At 41.2% G+C, this 27,256-nt stretch overlaps 1 protein-coding gene across 1 annotated transcript in view; it reads right to left on the bottom strand.

Annotated features, from left to right (window-relative positions):
- Positions 1 to 10,097, bottom strand: part of CTSC (cathepsin C) — a 41,995-nt gene extending 31,898 nt beyond the window's left edge. Inside the window, exons 1-2 of the mRNA XM_052661941.1 lie at positions 9,869 to 10,097; positions 7,654 to 7,799 (exon numbers count right to left, since the gene is read on the bottom strand). Of these exons, the coding sequence (XP_052517901.1) occupies positions 7,654 to 7,799; positions 9,869 to 10,040 (318 nt within the window). The 5' untranslated portion in view covers positions 10,041 to 10,097. The remainder of the gene's footprint in view (positions 1 to 7,653; positions 7,800 to 9,868) is intronic.
- Positions 10,098 to 27,256: the final 17,159 nt, after the last annotated feature.

Raw genomic sequence — 27,256 nt, 5'->3', positions numbered from 1 at the left:
GAATGTGGGTTTGATTCCCAGTTGAGAAACTAAGATGCCACATGCATGGCCAAAGAAATTTTAAAAAAGAACAAAATTAAAAAAAACAAACAAACAGAAGCTGTGTGAGCTTAAGCACTATATGAGAGTAATTCTCCCTATCTGAAAACTGAAGCTAGTAATATCTACTTCACAGGACATTTATTTGTAAGGTAAAGCATGTTAAGCTCTTAGCACAAGACTGGCATCTAAGGAAAAAAATATAGGGCCCCCCCTCCTCTCCACCCCAAATGTATCTCTAGACAGGGGCACTGCAGATCTATGATCTGCAAAAAGAGACCCTTCAGCAGTTCAGCTTATCTCAGAAAGCTCCCTCCCCCAAGCATGTCTTCCCTGGGACCATCTTCCCTCCCATAATGCATCTGTGCATCTCAAGATATTCTGAAGCTTGATTTTCTTCTTATAACACGTGTTGGGGTTCCTCAAGGTCATTAGAGAAAGAGAAGGCCCAGGGGAAGACCATTTTAACTGTGAGTAAAATCTGCACAAAATACAACAAATAATTCAAGTCCTAAGCAGTTTGAAAAAAAAAAAAAAAACCACTTCAACAGAAGAACATTCAAAAGAGAAAAAAATACAACAACAAAAAACCCTGGTGTTGCATATGATTCTTCTCATTCAAAGGCTGAAGGATAAAGCCACCTAAGAATTGCAGAACTTTTTCCTTTTTCCTGCTTGGTCTTTGGTTGCTCACATTCCAAAAGGGCGGTGGCTGCTTTCCAAGGAAACGTTCGGAGGGCAGCTGCCTCGGAGGTAGGTACCAGGACTGCTCTGCGTGTTACGTGCCCTCAGAGACTCCAGAGGGACTGTGGCTGCTAGAGGCCTCTGCGAGCTGTTAGAGGGAGGCAGGTCCACTGGCGGGCGCTGTTCTGCCTCTTAGCCCCAAAGTCTGTTTTTGGCTGTGGTTTTAAAAGAGCCGCTCAACAGACGCTCTATTTAATAACTAAAAGACAATGAAAACTAGAGTTACAAGCCAACAAGGATCACACTGTCTCTTAAAAAATGCTTAAACATATTCATTTATTTACATGGAAAAAAAAAATACCAGTACTGAGTATTTTAAATGCTGGTGTTTTTTTTTTAATGTTATTTAAGACATTCACAAAAAAGCCACTGTTCTCAAAAGCTGAATGCTTAAGCAACATGTACTGTGCGTGCAGCCAACATGCTCAAGAAGCACATGCAGATGCATTTCAAATTAAATGCTACCAAATAAGCCTGACACAGCTTTTAAACATAGATAAGAAGCCTAATCTAGCAACCTAGACATAATAGCATGTATATCTTACAAATTCCAGACGTAAGCTTAATGCAAGCGAGTGAAGTAGCTCAGTCGTGTCCGACCCTTTGCGACCCCATGGACTGTAGCCTACCAGGCTCCTCCGTCCATGGGATCTTCCAGGCAAGAGTACTGAAGTGGGTTGCCACTGCCTTCTCCAGGGGATCTTCCCACCCCAGGGATCGAACCCTGGTCTCCCGCATTGTAGGCAGACGCTTTACCGTCTGAGCCACCAGGGAAGTCAGGCTTAATGCTACTTTGATCAATATTCCCAGGTACAAGGCTACTTATCCCATTTACAAAGGACCTATCTTTTCTACTGGTAAAAGCATCTCCCCAGTTAGGAAAAGAACGAGAGCTTTAAGACAGAATTTTATAAACTGCATTCTGAGAATACCTTATTTTTTCTGAGGAAAACGTGGTAAACTTTGAAAAGTTTTTCTATTGTAGCTCCCTCCTCAGCTACAGCATAATAAAGATTCTGAGCAGTTCTGAAAGGAAGCTAATTTCACACAGTCTGCACGTACTCAACTACCAGAAATAAATTCGGAAGAGCGAGCCTATGGGTTCCAGCTCTAATTTTCACTTTGATCTCTTATTAGTGGCTGCCTGGAACCTTCAGAGCTTTACAAAATGAAGTGACACAACTTAGGAACAATTTTTTCCTGGCAGATGTGTGGCCCACTGCTGGCCCATTAACCAGCTTGAAAAACGATGACACAGGATAAGGCTATGGTACTTTCAACACTTGCCCCAGTTCCCTTTTTCATATCTCATTTCCTTACTTAGGAGCTACGTAAAAGAGGAAGGGAAAGGGGAAAGACTGCTGTATAAAACGCAAGGGAGGGCAAGTCCCCATCAGCTCTTCTCTCTCACCGCCTACTTTTCCATCAAAATTTTACCTACCGAAATTTATGGATCCAGGGAGAGCAGTGATTTAAACATCTATTCTGAAAGTATGAGGAGAACGTACACAGTAAAAAAAAAAGATCCTTTTCTCCGTAGCCAATAGTCTGTTCTGAGAAGGAACCAGTTTAAAAAGACACAGGTGGTGTCTCATAGGGATGAGTGACAGGTATGTTAATTTGTCATTAGGAAGAGCCACCTTTTCTACTGGGAAGACACATCTAAAATGCCATGGTCTCACACAGGTCCCTCTTGAGTCATTTTCGGAAAAGAATGAGGAATCTCAGGCAGCACAGCTACTTCAAGGACGTGAACTGAATTTGGGCCATCCTCTCCTTCACTGAGTCTTTACCTTTTCGGTTTCATGTCCACTTACGAGCATCACGCTTGAGAAAGCTTGCGTGTAAACAGAGCATACTAAAGGGAAAAAACTGCAGGCAGGTAAGAAGCGGCAAATAAGCAGGCTCAAGCAAGAAATCTGTAAGAAAACCATGATCTATCTATTCTCCAACTCCCCCTCCCTGATGAAGAAATGAACATTAACTTACATAACCCACCACGGAGGAGGGAAGCTTGCATTTAATAAGAAAGTTAGAAGTATTTCAATGGAGCTCACCCAGTTTGTTCCTCAGATGTGGAATATCATACATCCCCACAGTTCCCAGTTGCATGAAAAACTGACTGATAAGATCAGTGACATCCTATGAAAGGTTTACAATGGAAAACTCAGTCATTAAGTTGAGATAAAGCATCATCATGAAAGAAAACAAATGGCTAGGCGTCTTCTGATTCTTTTCCTCAATCGAAACACTTTTAAAAGTAAACATCAAGTTATGTAATAGAAAGACAAACACCTCATTTTGGTGTATTCAATCTATATTAAAGCAGGTAACTCTATCCCAATAATACTCTGAAAGTTGAATTGTTACATCTTAAAAATAAACCCAGAAGTCAGAATGGAAAAGACCACAATGAGACTCCCAAATCCTTTGCTGTAGAAAACACATGATTTCTGGCTGTTGTGACAAGCCTGAAACTTACAAGTCACTAGCACACAAAATGGGCAAATAAATCCTCTGGTATGGATTTCTTTGTTTTGAGTACCAAGCTGCTTTAGAAATACTCACGGTAGAGTTTTTAGCTTACAGTTCTACTAAGACTAGTAGGTCCCAAACAAAAATTCAATTAAAAATCAGTGAACTTTGTTAAACCATCACCAAATAAGTTTTTCAGCCATTATGAATCTAGCTTCTCTTCCATGTACTTTCTTCAGCCCTTGAGTAGTTTAATCTTCAAAATATAAACTGAGTTCATTCTCTACTACTTCCTTTTACAGTCTCAGAAAGTAAAAGGGGAAACAGCAAAAGGTGAGAAAGCCTATTCAACTGAAGGGTATCCTTTGGAGCAGAGTCTGTTTCATACCACTTCCTTCCTTGGCAATCAGGTAGAGGCCAGTGGAAAGCAGCATTACACATGCTCATGGTAAAAAAATGAACAAGGTACACAAAAGCATAAAGAAGAAAAAATAACCACTCACCTACCCATCACAAAGTCAGTCATAATTAAACACCCTCTATATTGTTGTTACATTGTGTGTTTTCATAAAAGAAGGTGGTTGTTTTTCATCTGTAAGTACTTTTCATTTGCAGGTGTGTTGGACTTACAACCAAATGGCAATGCTATTAAAAGCGGATAGTCTTAGAAACTGGTCTGTGGCCAGCACATTATTTTAAGGGAAAACTGAATTCAAATGTCTGTAGGAAAGTTTTCATTTCATAGGCCATAAATCAAATTACTCCCTACTGCTTTACATAAAGTTGTTTCAGATGCTTAGGTATCTGCCTGGGTGAGCCCTAAATTCATTTGAGTTTATAACCCCCAACCCCGAGTGTTCTGATAACTGAATCTATGGTGAAAGTTAAGTGGGAAAAAGTGTCTTTCAAAAATATAAACCTAGTGCTTCCTTCTTGACTCACACAGTGAGTAAACTTTCAGCGTCAAGATTTCCGTCTTGAGAAGGAAATCTGTCTAGTTTGAGATCATCCTACTCCACTGCCAATTTCTTAAGCAGTTAAAACCAAGGGAAAAAGGCCTAAAAAGAACAAATCATGAAAAATTCTGCTTATTCTCCCGATGAGGCCTGAATAAGGGTAACTTAATACAGCACGTTCCTGGCAATAAAAGCGGTACCACATGGCTCCAAAGTTGGAATGTAGGGAGAATGGTGTGGAAGCTGTCTGTTCTGAACTGCAGGCTGAGCTTGGGGATGAGGAGTAGACACCTAACAGGATACCTTGCCCGCATCGGCTGCTCAACAAACTCGAGCAGGAACAACCCTAAGAAACAATTTCATGAAAGCCTATCTGAAACAGAGCAAGAGCAAACAAGTGGCAGAGTCTGTTATCAGTCAGAGGAGAGACCTGAAATCCAGCTGATTCGCAGACTGACAACGGAGGCTATGAATGACAAACGTTCGTCAAATGTTTCTGCAATAGCAGTTAGCTTATACATGATAGCTGAATAATAAAATACTGCTTATATTTTGATAATTATTTTTAAAAAAAATAATTTTCATTTAAAAGTTACTTCTAAAATCGGTAGGAAAAAAAAAAAAATCTCACATGCCTCTGCGTAAATAGGTGCACTTTGTTGGGTCACACACCCAGCATGATTTCCCCAGCACCACTGCACAAAATTCCGTAAGGCTTCGGATAAAGCCTTCCAGCAAGACTTCTATGTTAAAAAGTGTTCCCCCAAAAGTATTTGTCCTATTATGTAAAGTCAACTCCATTTTATCATTTTTCCTAAATTTGTTAAGCTTTGCTGCTCTCCATTACTTTTCTAGTTGGAGTTGCTAAGAGAACATGCCATTTTATCACTCTGGAAAGCATGTTTCTCTGAACTACCCGATTATGTTGAGAGAAATTTTAAAACCATATATCTTGTTCTGCTCTGCTTACTGAAATTATGACACTTATCACATGACCTAACCACAGACTAGAGTGTCTGATTTTTCAGCAGGAAAAGGAAACACAGTCCTGATAATGGTTCTGGTCAAATGGACACTTTAAAAAACATACGGAAATCAGTAGCAGGAGATCACTCTTGTTATTTTTATTCCTAATGAGAGAATGCCATTCAGAAGCACATGATCAGGTAGGGTTCTACCCTACAACAGACTATACAACCATTTATGGTTGAGAACACTTATAACCTTATTTGGCTTTAAAAAGCCTGTATTTACCTGAAAATAATGTTCTGAGGCTACAGAAAAGTGTGAAATCTGCTTATACCTTTGATTTAAAGAGAAATAGAGTTGACCCTTGAACAAACGAACAACACAGGGTTTGGGGCACCAATCCTGCAAGTAGCTGAAAATCCACCAATAATTAACAGTCAGCCCTCCACAATCAGGGTTCCACATCTAAGGTATCAGCCAACCTTGGATTCTCATCTGCAGATTCAACTCACCTCTGATCGTGCAGTGCTGCAGTATTTACTATAAAAAAAAAATATCTCAGTGTAAGTGGACCCATGAAGCTCAAACCTGTTATTGTTCAAGGGTCAGTATGGCTGGTAGACATCCCCTCTGTCCCCACCACCTCCAGACTGCTACTCAAGCTGAGAGCAGACAAACCGACAGGAAAATATTAATGGAGGGAAATGGCCCTTGCCTATTTCTGATTACATCTCAGGTCATTGACAGTGTTATCAGAGGCTCCACCGCCCGTTTCTCCAAGTCTACCAAAGTGAAGAATGAAAAGTCTTCCAAGCTAAATGGGTAAAACTATTTATTCATCTATTTATATACTACACCCTATCTTGTACTTAAATAATTCAGGCAACCTATTTCTCAATTGAATTCTACTTCACTTGCATGTTTTAAACAAGTATCAATTACCTGTTTTGTATCCACAGAAGAAAAAGGGAGAAAAGGGGAAAGGAGGGGCAAGAGGGTACATGGTAAGAATTGATTCGAATCTCTCTTTCATTGAGCATCAAGTCCACAGGCACTGACTCCCAACCTAAAAGCAAAGAACTTTCAAAGGACTGTAACAGAGTACCTGTAAGAGGTCTACAGAGCCCTAGGCCTAAGATCAAGAATTATATTCAGATGGAATCACATTACACACTACCACTTTAAAAGCTCATACAGATACTCTTCACAATTTTTAAAAATACATAGTATCTATAGGGTGATAGTATCTAGGGGTGATAATAAAAAATATTTAATAAATGGTCAAGCATGGGCTTCAACTAATAAAGCAGACCGCTGGCCTGCCAGTGGCCAGCACAGATGGACTGGTTCCCACCAGCTGAAAAGCAGACAGCCAATCCAGGTGAGAGGAGACAATTTTTCCTGTCTCTCTTTTCTTTTTTCATATTAAGAAGGGGTCCTCATAGTTAAAAACAAAAAAAAAAACTATTGGGCATTATGATTCTAAGAAATCTGACTCAGATTACATCACAACCCACATGAGGAATCACAATAAATTCAGAAACTCGTCTTTTGCTGGTTCTTAGTCTTTCCTCATCTTTAACAGACTCATTCCCTCATGTTCCCACAAAATCCTGTAATTGGTTAACTCTTATCATTTAATTGGTTAACTCTTACCATATGTTTTAAAGGCTACTGATACTATCCCTTGAAAGATTCTCTATTTTATAACCTTTATTTATAATAAGAAATAGCTAGTCTCCGGCTTGTGGGTTCAACTTAAACCATTTAATATTCTGCAAACAGGAAGGATATCTGGGATGGATTGCAGTTTGTGCCCAACTGTTTTTACCCTAGAGTGTGTCTGCAATTAGCAGCAGTGTGTAAGACCACTGGAATGGACATCAGTTCTTCCCCGGTGAGAGAAGAAAACCAGCTGGGCTGGTGGGGCTACCTTTTACTTTAGCCCAAGGGGTAACCCCAAGGCTCTCCATCTCTTTGTCTGAGCTTAGTCAAATAAGTTATTCACATTAATATATTTAGTACATGACATTATTTCAATGAGTCATTCAGGTCAGTTTCTCAGAGCTAACAAACAATGATGAGAGACAGTATAATAACCTCAAGAAAAGTTTATAAAATTCCTGTCTTTCCTATGGATTCACTATGAAGCCAACTAAAGCAACAATTAGAAATAAAGGTGTATTAATAAAGAAAATAGATTATTTAGTCATACTTACCAAAATGTAAATTTAAATACAGATGGTTTGCACACATGCAAATATAGATTCGGTGTGTTTTTTTTTTTAAACCAAAGTCATAATCTTAAATAAAGTGGCAAAATTACATCATCTAATTTCTCTTGGAAAAACTGGTACAATTCTGGTTATCTTCCTAATCTAAAGTTAAAATACTGAGGGTCTCCTCATTAGAAGACTCTTCAGATATCAAATCATTAGAAATAATGAATGCATATTCCAACAAAACGTACCTTAAAAAAGGCGAACCACTTGTAGTCATTCAACACAATCTCAAAGCCTTGATTGTAAATGATGGTGAAATGGCCGGAATTGCCTAAGTCATCATATGCTGTATCCAACTTCTTGAGGTGCACTACTACTTTTTTTTCTGGTGGTCCTAAAGAAAAGAAAATACACAACAAAGGAAAGTTATTTGGACTTCGATGGGAGGTAGTCTCATCTATAAGTTCCGTTATTTTTAAGCAGTTTTCCTTTCCTGCTGCTGAATACCAGAGGATCTGGCTTATGAAGATATCAGAGTGTGTTGTGGCCTCTTTCTGAATAATCCCAGAGGGGTCTCAGGCAAGCCTGTAAAGTGAGGGTTCAAAAGATATATTAAGTAACCCATCAGGTAGAGACCCCCACTACCTTCCCAGATGATCCAAACACTGAAAAAATTTTTCCCTGAAGAAAAGGAGAAATAGGGAATGTTGAAAATGACAGACAGAAATGGGGAGAAGACAAAATGGTAGTCAAAAAGTGGAAATATAAAAACATAAAAAACATCTGCTATCAGTCAAAGAAGAAATGGGGTATCTTTCTCCTAAATGGCTACAAAGCTCAGAATCTCAGAATCTCAATCCTTCCAGTCTTCAGCACACTCAAGGTTTTTATCCTACAAAGCTAATTTATACTGATAGGAACTAAACTTTTAACCTTCAGAAAATAGGGACTCAGATTTGTTTTTAAAGATTAGATTAAGGTCAAAGTATGGTATATGGGCAGAGGCTGCCTGAAAAGGATTCTGCGTGTCTACTCTGGAAGTTTCCACACTGTGCACAAATTTTCCATGTTTCCTATTAACGCTCTGAAATAGGAGATTCCAAGGGCTTCTCAGGTGGCACCAGTGGTAAAAGCCGAGGCAGGAGACACAAGAGAACCGGGTTTGATCCCTGGTGGGGAAGATCCCCTGGAATACGAATGGCAACCCAATCCAGTATTCTTGCCTGGAAAATTCCAAGGACAGAGGAGTCTGACGGGCCACAGTCCATGGGGGCTGCAAAGAGCTGGACAGGACTGAGTGACTGGGCGCACACAGGAGATTCCACGCGACAGAACAATGCAAACCCTGATCTCCCTTCTGCTTTGGACCTCCAAGTTCAACTTTTAAAAGAGAAAAAGATTATAATGCCCCATATTATGAAGTGCCACATCGTCACTTGGAGTTGGACAGCTGAGTAAGTCTGCTCAGTGACAAATGAACTAGCAATCTTTGTTCTGTTAACAAGGAAATTGTGGCCAGGAGCTCTGCTCATTCTGCAGAAGCCAGTGTGGTAAGGGCCTGTACTGAACTAGAGGGCCTCTCCTGACCCAAGACTGTGTTTTTCCTCTCCTTGACTAAATTGTGTCCTCAGGATAGCAGTGTTATCTGAGAGCATAGGAAATGTTCTAGTGTGCTCAAATGTTGTCCAGAGGCTCAGTCGTGTCTGACTCTTTGTGACCCCATGGACTGCAGCAAGCCAGGCTTCCCTGTCCTTCACCAACTCCCTGAGTTTGCTCAGATACTAGATACTGAGAGCCTTCCGTGACCTACACATTGTGCTTGGCTCCCTGCATTTCAAATTACTGGCTAAAGAGCTATTAAAAAAAACAGTTATACACTACCTGCCCTGCAGTACATGAACCCATCCTCCAATACATGAAACTGTGGAGGGGAACCATACCAGAAGCTTTCTCAGACTAACAGCATCAACACAAGTCCAAATCAAAACCGCTGGGCATAAAGGCTCTTTCACAATCAAACAAAAGGAGAAAAAGTTAGCAGCTATATTCTCAAGAGTCTTTAAGCTCATTTTTCACTGGCACAACGAAATACCGAGCATTGGATCGGGAGATAAGATTTGCTCGGTCTCAACTCTCTTCCAAACAAACAAACAAACAAACAAAAAACAAGAAGAAACAAAACTCAAGGGAGAAAAAAAAGTTATTGCAGAAAGTGTTGAGGGCCCAGGAAACAATCAAGACCACGTGAAGTTAGAAGCGCTCAGCCTCTCCACTCTGACATCGCCGCCCTGGAGCGGGAGGGGGCGCCCGGAGGGACCCCAAGTCCAGCCACGACATCCCGGCCACCCGCCAACGGGAGCAGGGGCGGGGGGTTCGCTGCGGGGACAAGGGCACAGGGGTCGAAGGGCAGGAGCCCCGGGCAGACCCGGGGAGGAAGCGCGTGCCCGGGCGCCAGCGGCTTACCCATCACCGAGCAGTTGACATCGCGCTGGGAGCCGCTGGGGCCCACCTGGAAGACCCAGGTGCCCAGCAGGTCGGGGTAGGTGCAGTTGGCAGGCGTGTCCCCGCGCACGGAGCCAGCGCCACAGACGAGCAGCAGGAGCGCGGCGAGCCACGAGCCGAGCCGGGGACCCATGCCGGCAGAGCCGGGAGGAAGCGCGGGCGGGCGAGAGCCGCGGCGCGCCGGGCGGGACTGCAGCCTCCGCGGCCGCGCGCGCCCTAAAGTCGGCGGAGGGGCCGGAAACGCGGCCCGGCGGGGGTGCGGGCTCGGGCGGGGCTCGGGGTCGCGCAGGGAGTCGCTCCGCCCCTCGGGGGGGGGGGGGCTCGGGGCGCGCAGGGAGTCGCTCCGCCCCTCGGGGGGGGGGGGCTCGGGGCGCGCAGGGAGTCGCTCCGCCCCTCGGGGGGGGGGGGCTCGGGGCGCGCAGGGAGTCGCTCCGCCCCTCGGGGGGGGGCGGGGCTCGGGGTCGCGCAGGGAGTCGCTCCGCCCCTCGGGGGGGGGGGGCTCGGGGCGCGCGGGTCACCCGGGGGCGCCGGCTCTGGCTTCGGTCGCCCGAGGACAGCTCTCCACGGGCGGGAGAGCCACCGCCCCTCGAGGGGCGCCCCGGACGCGCTCCTTCGCTCCTGGAGGGGTAACGGAGGGAGGGAGACTGAGAATAAAAAAGAAAAAAAAGGGGGGCGGCGTACAGAGTCAGGCTGGCGGGCGAGGGGAGACCGAAGGTCGGAGAGAAGCGGGAGCCGGGTGCGGAGGCGGCGGTGAGGGGCTGGCGGCATGCAGGCTGGAAAAAGGTCCGCAGCGCGCGGTCTGACTAGGGCAGCTTTCCTTACTTGCTCGTCGTCCCCACTTAGTCCTCACTCAGTGAACTTTTTCCCCTCAGAACTACTTTACAGGCGACCACCAGCACACTCCCACCCACCCCCCAGCTGTTTGAAAACTGCTCTTCCTTCCTTTTCCGAAAACTTTCTCTGCCTTTTTTTTTTTTTTTGCTTGATTTTGTCGGTTTCCTGTTCATGTTCTTGGCCTGTTGTCTACAGGAGAATTCAGTTGTAGTGCAAACTTGCAGTTTTTGTGTATTAGTGTTTTGTTTTTTGCCCTCCTGCTAATTTTATAGGATTTAGTTGCGCGCCCGCGCGCCCGCAAACGCGTACAGGCACTGAGGCTCTTGTTTTACAACTGAAAAGCTGCAGGCCCAGAGAGAGGAAGTAACTTGCCCTGGATGAGGAAGGTAGCTGGTGGGAGATAGTCGATCTGGTGATCAGGTTTCAGAGTGCCAGTCTGATCGCTGGTAATTATTAAGTAGTACGATTTCCAGATGCTTCCTTGTGCAGTTTAATTATCACCCTTTTCTGTGAGAGCCGCTGTCTTTCCTGTCTGTTGGAAGTTGGGGCTCCTTTCCTGCACAGAGTGTTCTAGGCGTCAGGCTTCGAGCATCATCAAGAACATGTGATGAAGACAGACTTTCCTGTGTTCCTGCTAGGGCACGTTCATTTTGCCCTCATTACACTGGTTTCAAATAAATATTTGTATGCCCACCTTTTCCACCTGATTGAAGGAAGCAAGTCCAGATTATTCACCTTTGTCTCCCTAGATAATGGCTTGAAAAAACTAAGGAAGTGCCCTGAGGTGTTAAAATAAATTCACTTAATAACCTTATCTTGATTTCTAGGCCTGAAAGCCTATTTCAATTAGGCAGAAGGCGTTGCCCCCGAAAGCTCAGAAATGAAAATGCTCTCTAATATAGTCACAAACTGCACAGGCATGGGTGGAGCTAACACCCTTCTAGGTTTTATTGCCCTTTACTGAGGATGAAGAGCTGATGGCATGAATTAAACTAGCCCATTTACTGTTCAGAGATAACATGCTGACAGAGAAATGTAGCATTCCTAATCTCTGAGAAAATGTGCCATTGTTTGTTGAAATACTAAAACTTATGTTAGATCATCAATTATGAATTGAATAATCAAGTTGAAAATTTCTTTGATCATGTAATCAAAGTAGCATAAACAATTGTGAAAAAAGTTGAAAACACATCTCTAGTCAATGAATAAATAGGAAAGAATCTCGAAGACTTCTTAACCTAATGGATTTGTTTTGCTATTTGGAAATGGAGATCCAGAGATAATAATAACAGTCGCATTGCCAGTTACTAAGATTTAAGAATAAACCTCAGGTACTTTGACTTTCAATTTAGTTTATTTCCACTAATCTAATAATTCTCAAACTAGTCCTCTCTCCGTTAGCAGGGAGAAAAACTAGTGATTCTCAAATTGATCAGATGCAAAGTTTTATTTTTATAACATATTTTATAGAGAAAATATTTTCTATTTTATATTTTGGTAATTTGAAATGAAATTCATATATAAGCTTACTTGAAAAGTAACGATAATACAAAAGACAAAAAGATATTTTAAAAAATTAAAATGAAAACAGGAAAAAAATCTCTGATATGACCGCAGAAAGTAAGGGGAAAAGGTGTAAATATTGAGGAAAAGATTTTAGATAACATTTAATAGAAACACCTGTATTTCATTACCTAAAATACTCATGTATTAATGTACTGGAGAATAGAATGAGATATTCAGATACTTGCATTTTATGTCTCTATGTAGAACTGTAAAATTGACGGGTACCTTTTTTCTAAGAATAGAAATTATTTCAATGAGTTGATAACTCAAATACCCCTTAGTCTAGTGGATGTATTTTACTATTGAGAAATGATCCAAAGATGACAGTATCTTGAATGAATGGCACAGTTGCCTTATCAGATGTCATGCTGGAAAACTCTTGGTCAAATTCCCAGCAAAGTCCTATTGACTTATCTAAAAGTTGCATTCCTGAAAATTTAGTATATTTCAAATGATATGAAGTAAAAGTCAATTTATGTGCAAACCACAGTTTGGTACTAGGCTCAGATCATTTTAACTAAGTTTATAAAGAAGTGGCATTGCTTATTAGACCTCCCTGGTGACTCAGATGGTAAAGAATCCACCTGTAATGCAGGAAACGGGTTGGATCCCTGGGTTGGGACGATCCCCTGGAGGAAGGCATGACAATCTGCTCCGGTATTCTGGCCTGGAGAATCCCATGGACAGAGGAGCTTGGCAGGCTACAGTCCATGGGGTTGCAGAGAGCGGGACGTGGCTGAGCGACTAGGCACAGCACAGCATTACTTGGCAGTAATTCTCTAACAGCTGGATGAAAATGACCAGGTGCATATGCATCTCTTTGGAATTTGCTAGAAATGTAGATTCTTGACTCCCAGCCTTAGCTACTGAATCAGTTCCCCACTATCTTATGTTTTAACCCTTTCAAAGGATCCTCGGATAGCTGCAGCTTGAGAATCACGTAGATTCTCAGAGATGGCTTAGAGGTGAACAAGAACTTGTATCACACTGCCTAAGTTTGAAGCATGGTTCTGCTGTTCACCAACTTTTAATATTTTGATCTTGAGGAAGTTATCTGACTTCTTTTTGTGCCTTAGTTTTCTCATCTATAACTTGTGCGTAATTAGTGTAGACCTATGACTACGTCATCTAGCTTTGAGAAGACTGAATGAGTTAATACAGATCCTGCAGATAACTGACTACATCGATTACTGTGTATATTACTACTAGAAAACCATCTTTATTAGACAGTAGACTCCAAATCCTGTTTCTCTGCTATAATCCTAGCACCCTCAATAATTCTGGCACACAGTACTCACATATTTTTTGAATGAATGAATAGTATCATGGACATAAATATAGCTATATTTCATGTATTTGGCAAAGAGCATCTTGATTCCTGTATTCCTTGAGAATAAGTTTGAAAGTCACTGTTCAGGAATGCATATTGAAACAAGGAAGGATCAAAAAAATAGAGAAAAAATTTGACATTCAATGTAGAATACCATTTGGCATCCTACATATCTGGCATTGGTAGTCAGAGTAGCAACCATAATAAATTCATTTATTCACCACTTTAGTGTGTTTCTCACTGAGTCATGTCTGATTCATTGAGACCCCATGGACTGTAGCCTGCCAGGCTCCTCTGTATCCATGGGATTTTCCAGGCAAGAATACTGGAGTGGGTTGCCATTTCCTTCTCCAGGGGATCTTCCCAGTCCAGGAATCGAACCGGGTCTCCGCCATTGCAGGCAGGTTGTTTACTCTCTGAGTCACCAGGGAAGCCCATTTAGGACTTTACATTTTATCAAGGTAATTCACATATCTCATCTCATTTAATTATTACACAATTGTGTGAGCAAGATATTATATGATTTCAGTTTCACTAGAGACAGAACTGAGGTTCAGATAATTTACTAGGGTGTAAAGCCTGGGAACTTCCAGATGTTCAAGCTGGTTTTAGAAAAGGCAGAGGAACCAGAGATCAAATTGCCAACATCCACTGGATCATTGAAAAAGCAATGGAGTTCCAGAAAACATCTATTTCTGCTTTATTGACTATGCCAAAGCCTTTGACTGTGTGGATCACAAGAAACTGTGGAAAATACTGAAAGAGATGGAAATACCACACCACCTGACCTGCCTCTTGAGAAACCTGTATGCAGGTCAGGAAGCAGCAGTTAGAACTGGACATGGAACAACAGACTGGTTCCAAATAGGAAAAGGAGTACATCAAGGCTGTATATTGTCACCCTGCTTTTTTAACTTACATGCAGAGTACATCATGAGAAATGCTGGACTGGAAGAAGCACAAGCTGGAATCAAGATTGCCAAGAGAAATATCAATCACCTCAGATATGCAGATGACATCACTCTTATGGCAGAAAGTGAAGAGGAACTCCAAAGCCTCTTGATGAAAGTGAAAGAGGAGAGCGGAAAAGTTGGCTTAAAGCTCAACATTCAGAAAACGAAGATCATGGCATCTGGTCCCATCGCTTCATGGCAATCAGATGGGGAAACAGTAGAAACAGTGTCAGACTTTTTGGCAGGGGACTCCAAAATCACTGTAGATGGTGGTTGCAGCCATGAAATTAAAAGACGCTTACTCCTTGGAAGGAAAGTTATGACCAACCTAGATAGCATATTCAAAAGCAGAGACATTGCCAACAAAGGTCCCTCTAGTCAAGGCTATGGTTTTTCCAGGGGTCATGTATGGATGTGAGAGTTGGACTGTGAAGAAAGTTGAGCGCTGAAGAATTGATGCTTTTGAACTGTGGTGTTGGAGAAGACTCTTGAGAGTCCCTTGGACTGCAAGGAGATCCAACCAGTCCATTCTAAAAAGATCAGCCCTGGGTGTTCTTTGGAAGGACTGATGCTGAAGCTGAAACTCCAATACTTTGGCCACCTGATGTGAAGAGTTGACTTATTGGAAAAGACCCTGATGCTGGGAGGGATTGGGGGCAGGAGGACAAAGGGATGACAGAGGATGAGATGGCTGGTGCATCACCGACTCAATGGATGTGAGTCTGAGTGAACTCTGGGAGTTGGTGATGGACAGGGAGGCCTGGTATGCTGCAGTTTATGGGGTTGCAAAGCGTCAGACACGACTGAGTGACTGAACTGAACTGAACTGAATGCCTGCGAAAGAGAACTTAGAAAGGGAAGAGGAATAGGAAGGGAAAGTCTCAGACTCCAGTGTAGTTCTGACCTCTGTAAGAATGAAGGAGGATCCATCTGAGAGAAAGAGACTCGGGAATACCACTCTGGATGGTTACAGCCAGTCCAACAGGGAACTCTTGTGCGATGACACCCATGCAGGAGCTTGTCTCGGGAAAAATGCCCAGGCCAATGATCAATTCATGGTGCACTTAGCCATTGTCCTGGACTGGAAAACTGAGGTGGCTCCTGAAGTCACTGCAACCGGAGTCTGTCAGCAAACTGCACGCCTGTGACACATTCTCTCCTGAAGAGAAGGAGGAGTAAAGTACCACCTTGGTGGCTACAGTGGGCCACTTCTATTTAAAATAAGAGGCTGAGCCACAAGAGCAAAAAGGGAGCTGAATTATTTGTTCAGGTCTTGTGATGCTCCAAGTGCCATCCTCTGCTCTTCTCCTTCTGATCTCCTAGGCAGATGTCAAAACTCTCTCTTCTGTGAGCTTATGTTCTGTGCTCACAGTTCACGATCATCATTTGATTGAATGCCTTTTTCACTAGAGTCCATGCTCTGTATGGACTCTGTGGACTATTATTTTGTATCTCAAGATTTTTGTCAGTTAGCCCACTCATTCATCCTCTCCATAAAATTAATGAAAGAAAGGAAGGGAGGAAAGTAAGCAAGAAGAAAGGCAGAAGATTTTACACCTTTACAGAAGGCAGGAGTAGCTTTCTGTGCATGAAAACTCAATTGATGAGAGCTTATCTGGGAAAGATCACAGGGTTGCTTAATAATGCTGCCTAGGCTGGTTGATTGCACTCTGCCAATATTTCACAGATTTTTTGTTCTTGGCATCCTTTTACATTCTTAAAGATTATGAGGACTCCAAAGAGCTTTATATGGATTATATCTGGCAGTGTTTACTCCATTAGGATAAAAGTAAAAAAAAAAAAAAAAATAACAATTGACTTACTCATTTAATAATAATAAAACGAAAGTGGCACTTTAAAATATAGCATAAAAAAAATTAGAACATTGTTTTACAGTTTTGCAAACTCTAATGCCTGGCTTAATTGATGAATGCTATATTTTCCATTCCTGTACTCCATTCATTATGATACGTTGTTTCGGTTGCAGTATGTGAAGATATACAGACTTAATACTTGAAAAAGGAATAACCTGTCAGCCCATGAAGGAGTCTCATGAATCCCCTGGCTCCTTGGACCACGTTCTGAGAACTTCTTCACCAGAATAATTTTACATTCTGAGATTCTCTCACTGTCAACTATTGAAAGTGTGTGCCCTTGCTCATGAGGTGAATAGGGATAAGGAGAGATGTGGTTATGTGACCACGGACACAATTCCAACCATGGAAAAAATCCACTCGAGCACATTCCAGTGTCATTTTCCAGGAGTAGGAATATTGTAGGTTTACTTAGTTAAGATATAGAAATAGAAGGAAGTTATCTTGAATTTGATGTCATGTGAGCTGGTGAGGATAGAAAAATAACAATTATGTTTTCTATTTGAATAGCTCATCATTATTTGCACAGTACATTCACATATTGTGTCAATATGATAGTAATCTCCCAGATAGTATTACTCCCATTTTACAGATAAGAAAAATGGGGCTTAGAAAGGATAAGTGACTTTTCTGTGGTCAAACTGCCAGTGAGTATAGATCTGATAACCAACAAAAAGCCTCCATTTATAAGTTAGAATGTTAGAATGAAAATAAGCACGTGAGGCTTTGTCTGCTTTGATGAGAGTCAGATACAAAATAAAGAGAAGGAAAAGTTCTACTGTAGATGCATGCTGATGCAGCTGTGAAACTAAGAATTGCTGAGCTGGTCTCTACTGTTGATCCTGTTCTCAGTTCACTATTTCCTTATGTTAAATAAGCCATGTTTTTGAAATGAGAATTTTGAGAAGCTTTACTCGTTACTGATACACCAGGATTATCCTATAGGTCAGGGATCCACAGTCCGCAGGCCACAGACCAGTACACACAGCAGGAAGTGAATGGCAGATGAACAAGCTGCACTTCCTCTGTGTTTACAACCGCTCCCCATAGCTCACATAAGCACCTGAGCTCAAGAAAACCAGCTCAGGGCTCCCACTGGTTCTGTGCTGTGGTGAGCTGTATAATTATTTCATCATCCATCACAATGTAATAATAATAGAAATAAAGTGCACAATAAGTGTAATGTGCTTGAATCATCCTGAAACCACCCCCAACACCAGCACATACATCACACCACCACCCCCACCCCCAAATGGAAAGATTGTCTTCCACGAAACCCACCCCTGGGGATGGCTGCTATAGGTCACACAGAGGGAGAGCAACCCAATAAACAGGGAATGTCTCCACTTTCCTCCTATTCCACCAACACCACTCTGGGCCAATAGGCTATCATTTCTTCCTGGTCGATCAAATTTACCTTCTAGTTTCATCCACTATTTCTTGAACTTATGAAAGCCAGGAACTTAAGTGTCATCCTTGACTCATTTTTCCCCCCAGGTCCCCCACCCAAGCTGATCTCCCAATTTATCATACTAAGTTTGTTTTACTTGCACCATTATTTTTTATTGACATGTAAACCATATCAAGGTACTCCCAATGTTGACAAGAGGAATATTTCACAATAGGTTACTTTTGTCATCTTCGAATAAAATTCTATAAGATCCTGTACAGTATGCCCACTTATTCCTTCATCCCCCTAATTGTGTCAGAAAACTCTGCCTTCTGTTAATCCTCAAACCTTCTAAACTTTCTGTCTCCATTACCCTTGTGCTTTATCGTCCTCTCTGCCTGAAATAATTTACTCAGCTTTTCCCACGACCTGTCATTCTCACTGAATGAAATTCTCACTGATAAATATTTTATCTCCGCAGGAAGGTATCCTCTAATCATGCTATCTGAAGTGGCCTCCTCTAGCTCTTCGTTTTATTGCTGTTTCTACCTAACAATGATAAATGCCTACACTTATTGCACTTTCTTGTTTATTGTGTATCTGCCCCAGTGGAACAGAAGCTCCATGAGGTTTGGGCCTTGTCTGTCTTGTTCACCATCGTGTCACCAGGACATAATAAATGCTTAATAAATATTTACTAAATGTTGATTGAAACCACTTACTCTACAACTTATCAGGTTTATGATGTCAGCTTATTTTCAGCTTATTATGGTGAAAGTCGCTCAGTTGTGTCTGACTCTCTGTATAGTCCATGGAATTCTCCAGGCCAGAATACTGGAGTGGGTAGCCGTTCCCTTCTCCAGGGGATCTTCCCAACCCAGGGATTGAACCCAGGTCTCCCACATTACAGGGGATTCTTTACCAGTTGAGCTATCAGGGAAGCCCTTTCAACGTATTGAAATGAAGTATTTTAAACAACCCCATATCATTACCAGAGTTAGTAATGTGATTCTTGGGAAATGAACGCAGTTTCTCAACTTGGAGTAGACTTGACCTTTAGATCAGTCTCAAATTTTCATGGGGCAAATGTCATGTCACTCGATAAATGTTTATATTTCGCACCTCATGCTGTTCACTTTCAGAGATAGACAGCTTGTAAGGGCCCAACTTTGCAGCCCCAGCAATATCTGAAATTTTAAGTTTATATACCTGCGTGGATTAGCTTCGAAGTTGTAGACGCTGACCTAGAACTATTTCATATGCTATCAGCAAGTCAGGGTGTAAGCACACGTAGGACAAGAGGGCCATGCCTTGCTGTTCAGTTGCTCAGGCGCGTCCAACCTCTGCGACCCCATGGACTGCAGCACGCCAGGCCTCCCTGTCCATCACTATCTCCCTAAGTTTGTTCAAACTCACGTTTGTTGAGTCAGTGATGCCATCCAGCCATCTCATCCTCTGTCGCCCTCCTTCTCCTCTTGGCACTTTATTTCCAAAGTTTTGCAGTTCAGTTTGACTCCCCTTCTTTCTCTAGGTTATTGCTGAAAGGGAAACATGAAGTCAAGGTAAATTCTAAAATAGCAAGCTGTAGAGAGTCTTGGCATGAACACAGCCAAACCAGCACAGGGTGGCTGACTTAAAGGTCAAGACTATCAGTTTATTCACGTTGAGAAAGTGCTACCAAGAATTACATTACTTACCCAGGTAATGATTCGGGAATGTTTAAAATATTTCATTTTGATAAATTGAAAATAGGCTAACATTATTATTACTTTTTATTTATTTAATTGACAAGATCAAACTGATTTATGCATTTCTCTCATTTTTTAAACTAATAGTACTTCTTAGAATTTAAAAATAGTTAAATATTTAAATAAATAACTTTAGTTCAGATTCAGTTAATGTAACAACTTGAGCCAAAAAGCTCTCAAATTTATCATCATTTTCATTTGTTCCTATTCCTTCTTTTTTTTTAAATCCCTTCTTCTTAATCATATTTGTGTTTCTATTACATGAAATAGTAAAACTCAATAAATTACATTAAATATATTTTGCCATTTGCTACAGATTTTTCCCCTTTCCATCTATACTCTGCCAAGAAAGGCAACTTTTGTTCCCTCCCTGGTGTGAACACTTTCAAACTGTCTACTAAAATTACCCAGTCACTTACAAATATGCATAAGAAGCAGGGCACATATGTTCAACGGTACAGATTCTAGATACAGAATGCCATGATTTGAATCTTAATATCACTTCTTACTATGTTCAGAAAAGGTGTTTATATTCTCTGACTTGGTTTCCTTGTTAGCAAAACTTAATAATAGGCCCTACGTCATAGGGATGCAGTAAGCTCTGACTGAGTTAATATGTGAAATGCTTAGAACAATGCTGTCAAATAGTTTTCATTCTTTCTTTCATTCTCATCAACCTCATTCCATTCCTAATGAAATCCTTTCATTCTTAAATATACATTAGAGAGATATCTTCACAACAAGAAATTGAATTCATTTTAAGGAAAATAGCTGCATGGTACTTTCCAGGTGGCACAATGCTAAAGAATCTGCCAACCAGTATAGGAAACGCAAAAGATGTGATTTGATCCCTGGGTCAGTAAGATCCCCTAGAGAAGAAAATGGCAACCCCCTGCAGTGTTCTTGCCTGGAAAATTTCATGTACATAGGAGGTTGGCAGGCTACAGTTCATGGGATTGTTAAGAGTCTGACATGACCCACTGCGTGCATGAGTGCACGCGCGCACACACACACAAACACACACACACTGCTAAACATGGTCCACAGATTCAAAATGGCCTCACATGTGCTAAAAACCCATGGTACCAAACCTAGATTTCATACCTAACTTAACTGCAGTTTTGACCTTCAGTTCAGTTCAGTTCAGTCACTCAGTCGTGTCCGACTTTTTGTGACCCCATGAATCGCAGCACGCCAGGCCTCCCTGTCCATCACCAACTCCCGGAGTTCACCAAACTCATGTCCATCGAGTCGGTGATGCCATCCAGCCATCTCATCCTCTGTCGTCCCTTTCTCCTCCTGCCCCCAATCCCTCCCAGCATCAGGGTCTTTTCCAGTGAGTCAACACTTTGCATGAGGTGGCCAAAATACTGGAGCTTCAGTTTTAGCATCAGTCCTTCCAAGGAACATTCAGGACTGATTTCCTTTAGGATGGACTGGTAGATCTCCTTGCAGTCCATGGGACTCTCAAGAGCCTGCTCCAACACCACAGTTCAAAAGCATCAATTCTTCGGCACTCAGCTTTCTTCACAGTCCAACTCTCACATCCATACATGACCACTGGAAAAACCATAGCCTTGACTAGACGGACCTTTGTTGGCAAAGTAATGTCTCTGCTTTTGAATATGCTATCTAGGTTGGTCATAACTTTCCTTCCAAGGAGTAATCGTCTTTTAATTTCATAGCTGTAATCACCATCTGCAGTGATTTTGGAGCCCAAAAAAATGAAGTCTGACACTGTTTCCCCATCTAATTGCCATGAAGTAATGGGACCAGATGCCATGATCTTCATTTTCTGAATGTTGAGCTTTAAGCCAACTTTTTCACTCTCCTCTTTCACTTTCATCAAGAGGCTTTTTAGTTCCTCTTCACTTTGTTCCATAAGAGTGGTGTCATCTGCATGTCTGAGGTTATTGATATTTCTCCCGGCAATCTTGATTCCAGCTTGTGCTTCTTCCAGCCCAGCGTTTCTCATGATGTACCCTGCATGTAAGTTAAAAAAGCAGGGTGACAATATACAGCCTTGATGTACTCCTTTTCCTATTTGGAACCAGTCTGTTGTTCCATGTCCAGTTCTAACTGTTGCTTCCTGACCTGCATACAGGTTTCTCAAGAGGCAGGTCAGGTGGTCTGGTATTCCCATCTCTTTCAGAATTTTCCACAGTTTATTGTGATCCCCATAGTCAAAGGCTTTGGCATAGTCAATAAAGCAGAAATAGATGTTTTTCTGAAACTCTCTTACTTTTTCCATGATCCAGCAGATGTTGACCTTACTCCCAAATGAAACCTTAATCAACCAGTTTGGAACTTTCTGGTTAGAACCAACGAGGTATTCTGGGCCTTCTCCAGTCTACTACTCAGAGGAAGAAGAGGCAACCTTTTATATATTTATATATTATTTATTGCTGATGACTTATTTTTGGGGGGATGCAAGAAGATCCAACCAGTCCATTCTGAAGGAGATCAACCCTGGGATTTCTTTGGAAGGAATGATGCTAAAGCTGAAACTCCAGTACTTGGGCCACCTCATGCGAAGAGCTGACTCATTGGAAAAGACTTTGATGCTGGGAGGGATTGGGGGCAGGAGAAGAAGGGGACGACAGAGGATGAGATGGCTGAATGGCATCACTGACTCGATGGATGCGAGTCTGAGTGAACTCTGGGAGATAGTGATGGACAGGGAGGCCTGGCGTGCTGCGATTCATAGGGTCGCAAAGAGTCAGACACGACTGAGAGACTGAACTGAACTGAACTGAAAATCACTGCAGATAGTGACTGCAGCCATGAAATTAAAAGATACTTGTTCCTCGGAAGAAAAGCTATGACCAACCTAGACAGCATATTAAAAAGAAGAGACATTACTTTGACAAGAAAGGTCCATCTAGTCAAAGCTATGGTTTTTCAAGTAGTCTTGTATGGATGTGAGAGTTGGACTATAAAGAAGGCTGAGTGCCAAATAATTGATGCTTTTGAACTGTGGTGTTGGAGAAGATTCTTGAGAGTCCCTTGGACTGCAAGGAGATCCAACCAGTCCATCCTAAAGGAAATCAGTGGTGAATGTTCCTTGGCAGGACTGATGTTGAAACTGAAGCTCAAATACTTTGGCCACCTGATGCGAAGAATTGACTCACTGGAAAACACCCTGATGCTGGGAAAGTTTGAAGGCAGGAGGAGAAGGGGACAACAGAGGTTGAGATGGTTGAATGACATCACAGACTTGATGAACATGAGTTTGAGCAAGCTCTGGGAGTTGGTGATGGACAGGGAAGCCTGGTGTACTGAAGTCCATGAGGTTGCAAAGAGTCAGACACAATGGAGTGGCTGAACCGAACTGAACTGAACTCCTTGCCCCACACCCCCTCTTTTCTATAAAAGCCTTCCATTTTGTGGCACTAATCAGAGCTCTCTTCTGTTTATTAGATTCATGGGCTTCCCTGGTGGCTCAGAGGGGAGAGAATCTGCTTGCATTGTGGAAGACTTGGGTTCAGTCCCTGGGTTGGGAAGATCCCCTCGAGGAGGGCACAGCAACCCACTCCAATATTCTTGCCTGGAGAATCCCATTGACAGAGGAGCCTGGCGGGCTACAGTCCATGGGGTCACAAAGAGTTAGACATGACCGAGTGACTAAGCACACACACACACATCCTTGAATAACACCGATCGTGTCTTCAAATTTAATCAATTGAATTTTGTTTTTAACCAATACTTCAGTTCAGTTCAGTGGCTCAGTCATGTCAAACTCTTCATGACCCCATGGACTGCAGCGCAGCAAACTTCCCTGCCCATCATCAATTTCTGAAGCTTGCTCAAACTCATGTCTGTCTAGTTGGTGATGCTAGTGGAAGTGATGTAATTTCAGTTGAGCTATTTCAAATCATAAAAGATGATACTGTTAAAGTGCTACACTCAATATGCCAGCAAATTTGGAAAACTCAGCAGTGGCCACAGGACTGGAAAATGTGTTTTTATTCCAGTCCCAAAGAAAGGCAATGCCAAAGAATGTTCAATACTTAAGGCATTGAATACTAAGGTATGTAGCAAATCTATTTAACTATTGTTAAATGGTCATTTGTGTTGTTTCTAGGTATTTAGCATTATTTTTTGCGAGTGCAAACAATATCACAATAAGAAATTTTGAATATACATCCTTTCTGTAGCTCCTTTTATTTCCATAGGAAAGTGACAACCATATCCTTTCCTTAGAAATTATCTTTCCTGAGTTGTTTTAAATACTTTAAGTTGTTGTAAATTTCAATATTTTAAGTTTTCCAAATTGAAATATTTTAAATTATTGCCATTTAATTTTAAATTTGTATTTTGGAAGCACCTAAGGTCTGCTTTTGTATATGGTATCATATTTTTATTTAAGGCAATGATGATAGTGCTGTTTATAAAATAAACCTTATTTTCCCTCCAAATTAAACACCAAATATGAATATATTCAGTTCACTAAATACTAGAATATTTTGTTTTGTTTCACTGATTGATTTGAAAGCAAGGTTGCTTCTTAGTCTTCTTTTTCATGTTTTTCTCAGCTCCCACTCTGTATAAATATTATGATTGCTTTATTTGTTTTAAAATGTTTTATCACTTTCAAAATTGTATGCTTTTGCTACCCTCTCTACTATTTTTTTGATTCAATGGAGCATTCAGTGAAATTAAATTTGGGATATTACTTTCAAGTAACCAATTTTGGTGTTTTTTTTTTTTAATTTTTTAACCAATTTCATCTTTTATTTGGAATAATTTTTTGTTTCTACTTTATTGGGTTTGTTTTGCTTTTCTTTTCTTAATTTGTTAATATGAGAACTTAGCACCTTACTCTTAGTTTTTTCCTTTAATAATAAAGATGTATTAGGCTCAGGTTTTTTTTTAAGTAAGTTTTAACTGTATTCCACAAGTTATCACATGACATACGTGTTTTTCTTTGTAATTTAAAAAGTTTATAACTAAGGTTTAATATCTAGTTGATTCCATTTCTTATTTCAACTAGTTATATTTAATTTCTTTTCTTTTTTTAAAAATTAGATTATATTCTAAGAATGTAGCATATATAATATTAGCATTTAAAATTTAAGCAATCATTTTTCTGGTTAAATTTATGGCTTAATTTTATGAGATAAACATTAAAAATGTGTTTTCTCTACTCGAACTTTGCTATACACTCAAAGTGATTCCATCTCTTAGGATCATGCTTAATTTTCTATTACATCTTTCAATTAGAAAAGATTGAAGTATCTCAAGGTAACTTCATTCTAATACATTTCTTAGTTATCTCATCATTTGTTCTTAATATTTTAATTTCTTCCTTCTTTAGTACATTTCCACGTAACCATGTTATGCATACTTTGGAAAACATAGGCTTTTTGCCTATTCATAGATCTCCCACAATAACCCTCTCCTCCAGAAATTCTACCTGAACCTACAATTTCAAAAGTAGTTCTAAGACTTGCCTCTCCTGGGTGTTGACTTGTTCCAAGACCTAGCTAAGGTTGGGTTTAGAGGGAAAGAATGATTGAATTGCAAATTCACACTGCTATTAGGTGCTTTAGGTTTTTCATTTCTAATACTTTTTTTTCTTCCTGATTTTTGTGAGTTTAACAGGTCTTCTCAACAATGTAGAATACAGAATGCTGACAAGAGTATTAGTAGTAAACTGAGAAGAACAGAGAAATTGAATTAAAAGTGAGAAAATGGAGAGAGGCACGGTGCACAGGTAAATAATTGCTTTTTACGGTAACAGTGACCAGTCACTCAGTGTCTTCCGTGTGTAGACACTGCATACACGTGCTCACTGTCTAGTCCCTGCGGCTGCACTGGAAGGTCAGAATTACTCACCTTAGTTTAGAAGTGAACAAGTGTTTAGATCAGAGAGATTAAGGACCATGCCAAGTGTCATACAACTTGAGTGACTGAGCTAGAGAATTTGGCTGATTCCCAAAGTGTGTCTGAGTTCCAGTGCTCCCTTCTTTCCCTTGTACCACACTCCCTTACTTGTAGGCAGACTTAAGGAGATATTCTGCATAAATAGTTGTCCATAAATAAAAAGCACAATACTTCTTTAGCCACAAAACTGTATTTATTTAGTACATATTTATTCAACATGGTATAGTGTTGTAACCACTAAGAGGAAGTGATGGTAGAGTAGGTGTTTCTGGAAGAAAGTAAAGACAACTGGAGGCTTCCCTGGCCACTCAGCAGTAAAGAATCTACCTCCTTGCAGGAGATGAGGGCTCAGTCCTGGGTCAAGAAGATCCCCTGGAGAAGGAAAAGGCAACCCACTCCAGTATTCTTGCCTGGGAAATTCCAAGGAGAGAGGAGCCCAGTGCATGGAGTCCATGGGGTCAAAAAATAGTCAGACACAACCTTGCAACTAAACAACAACAGCAAAAACGGAGACATTTATTTCAAGTACCTGTGGGATATCAGAATGAAGGTATCTAATGATAAGCTGGCTATATTGCTGTAGGACTCAAGGAAGGGGCCATTCAGTCATTCAGGTCATACAGATACTTATCGGGCATCTCCTCTACTCAGGTATAGACAGGCAGTGAGAATACCTGCAGGGTATTCAGACTACTTTAGGTGTTAACTGAATGCAGTTTTTATTAATTCTCACCAAATAAGTAAGAGTTGACATAGCAGTAGAGATCACCCAAAGCAAGCCCATAGAACACAGAGGAAGTAGAGGGAAAAGGCTGAAGACAGCCTGACAATTACCAAAGTGTAAGGGCTAAGCTAAAGAACAGGAGTTCACGAAGGGAAAATTAAGAGAATCAGAAGGAGGACCAGGAAAGTTAATGATATGTTGAAAACTAGGAAGAGGAAATATTGAGCCTAAAATCTAATGAACAAGTCTTTGCTTCAACCATCACTAAGTCAGGACCAATTCTAGCTTCTGCTTCTAGAACCACGTACCAAATTGGTGTTCTAGTTCTTTGGTTCAGGGCAAAGATCCCTGTTCTTTTTGAAACTGATTCAGAAAGCTGGAGCTGATAGTCCTGAAATCCTCTAGACAACTGACAGCTGCCTGAAACTGCAGCAGAGCCATTCCTGATGGGCAGGACTACAAGCCCTGACTCATATTCTGTGTCACAAGATGGATGGATGGTGTCAGTGACTCGATGGACATGGGTTTGAGCAAGCTCTAGGAGATGGTAAAGGACATGGAAGCCTGGCGTGCTGCAATCCATGGGGTTGCAAAGAGTTGGACATGAATGAGCGACTGAATAACAACAAGATAGAGACTGAATAGTATCTCGAACCTGTCCTGTTTCATTATACCTTTTTACTACAATGTGGCCATGCTTACAGTTGCTTTAAAAAATAAAATTTTCATATCAAGCCATCATTTGTGTATCTTTATAAAAGTATGCAGACACATTACCATAATTTGAACTTTCATAATTCTAGTCACTTAGAACCTGAATAAATAGGAATAAACAGGAATTACTGTGCCTTGTTGAATTTCTTTATTAATTTTTCTTTGGAAAACTTCACCTGTAGGCAACAGACTTGTTGCAGAGTTGCAAGAGCTAATGAAGAAAGATCATCTGCACATGATTCACATGACATGTCTCAAAGTCAAAAGGAAAGTGTATTTTCATTTCCCGTACAATGCTAAGTTCAACATTCTGGCTCCCTAGAAGACCGG

The sequence above is a fragment of the Budorcas taxicolor genome, chromosome 25 (genome assembly GCF_023091745.1).
Source record: "Budorcas taxicolor isolate Tak-1 chromosome 25, Takin1.1, whole genome shotgun sequence".
Classification (NCBI taxonomy): domain Eukaryota; kingdom Metazoa; phylum Chordata; class Mammalia; order Artiodactyla; family Bovidae; genus Budorcas; species Budorcas taxicolor.
Note: the sequence above shows the minus strand (reverse complement) of the source record. Positions and strands in the feature narration are given on the sequence as shown.